The 2,371-nt window shown below is 32.4% G+C and overlaps 1 protein-coding gene across 1 annotated transcript in view; it reads left to right on the top strand.

Annotated features, from left to right (window-relative positions):
• LOC117106753 (cell division cycle protein 123 homolog) overlaps window positions 1-2,371 on the top strand; it is a 9,706-nt gene that overhangs the window by 1,548 nt on the left and 5,787 nt on the right. The window contains exons 2-4 of the mRNA XM_033248173.1: window positions 856-936; window positions 1,214-1,244; window positions 1,741-1,773. Of these exons, the coding sequence (XP_033104064.1) occupies window positions 856-936; window positions 1,214-1,244; window positions 1,741-1,773 (145 nt within the window). The remainder of the gene's footprint in view (window positions 1-855; window positions 937-1,213; window positions 1,245-1,740; window positions 1,774-2,371) is intronic.

Here is a 2,371-nt window from a genome sequence, read left to right as displayed (position 1 = left end):
TTTTTTTTTTTAAGTTTAAGCAATCTTCTTTCAAGATTAGATGTGTATAAGAGACAGATATTAAAGAGTGGGTTTGATATATAGATATATATATGTATATATGGCTACCTATAAAATTAATATTTGAATAGGCTGATTACTATTAGGCTAAATATGTGAATATTTGGCATATCATAGTGTACAGGTCTGCCATATGTGAAATTTTTTTAATTCTGCGAATGACCTCAAAAACAAAATCAAATTTATGCAGAAAATTGCTACAAAAATGAGTGCGTAGAATCACTACACACATTAGTTATATATTAGGATTATAGATCAAAAATTGTTGGCAGAATCTGCACGGAAATCGGCCTTTATTTTTTAAAATGCGTGGACGGATTTCTAGGCCTAAATGTTTACACAGAGGATATAATATTCCCTGGGCAGGCCTTATTTTACAATTTGGGTGGTCTGAATATTTTCCTCACCAACCGATTTTGACCCTGAGCAGTGACCTACCAATGGAATCACATGATCACCAAAATCGCTGTCTGCCTAATTGCCTGCCTACCAACTTATCTGCCTATCAATCGCCTTTTCAAACAAATCTCCCAATGAACAGTTTGACTGCCAACTAAATTGCCTGCATTTGCCTATATGGGATGTGTTAAACCGGGTATCACTGTTTGAGGAGTTTTCCTCTTGGTGGGTATGAGTATGTGTCTTTTGCTGCAGAAATGATAGTGAGGAAATTTACTTCAATTATTTTAAAACAAAAATATTTTTTTCACAATATGCAGCACACAGTCCTTAGAGGAAAGGGGATTAAAATTGTATTACTAATTGATGTTTTGGTTAAAAATACTCTTTTTACAGTAAAGTTCTGGTTTTACCTCCGGAAGTAAAGAGTTATTTACTGGCTGATGGAATTGTTCTACCTGAAGAAGATAATTATAGGTAGGACTCTATTATTTTTCTTCATAGGTTTTTTGATATATTGTGATTCCTTTTTATTTTATTTTATTTATTTTTTTTTTAAGTTTTTCGTTGAAGGCTTTGCTTGTCCTTGTTTTTCTTCTCTACCAATTTCTAATTTGTTATTTCTAATGGAAAATAAAAGAAAGATATGGAATATGTAAATTAATTGATTGATTATAGAATAGTAGTGCTGAATCAAGCAATTCTGTGTACTTCTAATCACTAGTATGTTTTGTATTTTTTTTTCTTATATCAGAAGCACTGCTGATACTTCAGAAGATGAAGAGGTATGTTGATGAACATCAATGTGCTAGTAATGGATCCAGTTAAACAAGGGGGCATAGGGTTCCAATCAGTGGTAACATCAATGTGGGTTCCAGGGGGTTCAGGAGAAGCCAATCACTTTGTCGGGAACATTGCTTTGAAAAATCATTTTTACAGGCATTAAGAGGTGCCTATTCTAAAAACAATTTTCTTGCGGGGCTAAGGTGGGTGTGGTCCTAGTGTCTTTGGACCTCTGAGGATTCTCTGGCACCAACACTGTCCCTATTGAGTTACTAAGGATGACGATAAAAGAATGTGGCTACACTCTCTGATTTTCCTAAACCCCTTTTACATGAAATAACATAAAAATTGACACTAATACACCTAGGTCAAAGAAATAAATTGTTATAAATAACATTCTCCTATCTTTTAAAATCAAATGTCAATTAAAATTAATTTAGAACTTATTGAATATAAAAGTTTTGTTTTCCTTAACTTGATTGGACTTTTTTCTTTTAGGATGATTGGGATGATGGCAATCAAGAAAGTCAGGTAGTAGCCATGGAAAACGTTATTACTTTATACTCGGACCTGCAAAGTGTCCTGGATTTAACATGTAACTCACACAAACAATTGTTTTCCCATGGCCCCACTTGCATTGGTAACATGTACAGTAGTTAATAGTCCCACAATTATTTATTGCATAGATTCATGTACTGTATATGACAAGAGTGGAATATACTCTGTATTCTACAAAATAAATGTACAAATTAAGGCCAAAAAAAAAATGATTGTGTTGGCCCCGCCCGACCGACACAAAATTTACGAAAAATTTATTTATTTATTTATTTTTTTTTTTTCCGACAAATAACAATATTTTTTATGAGCTTATAAGTATGGAATAGCCTTGGCGAGGCTATTGGGGCAAGACTAGCCTATTTTGCTGGAATGTACGCGATGCGAATCCAAAATTATTGTATTATTTGTGTATTTTCTACTTTTTAGTCATAACACATATTTGGTTGTTTTTAAAAAAAAAAAAAAAAACTTCTACCGACCAACCCATTTTTTGGATTTTCCCAAAACGTAATCAACACAATATTTTTTTTTTTTTTTTTTTTTTTTTTTTTGTCAAATAAAAAAAAGCCTT

The sequence above is a fragment of the Anneissia japonica genome, unplaced genomic scaffold (genome assembly GCF_011630105.1).
Source record: "Anneissia japonica isolate Jap-2015-1 unplaced genomic scaffold, ASM1163010v1 scaffold287739_len226637_cov155, whole genome shotgun sequence".
In the NCBI taxonomy this organism is placed as follows: domain Eukaryota; kingdom Metazoa; phylum Echinodermata; class Crinoidea; order Comatulida; family Comatulidae; genus Anneissia; species Anneissia japonica.
This window is presented reverse-complemented; position numbering and strand designations above follow the sequence as displayed.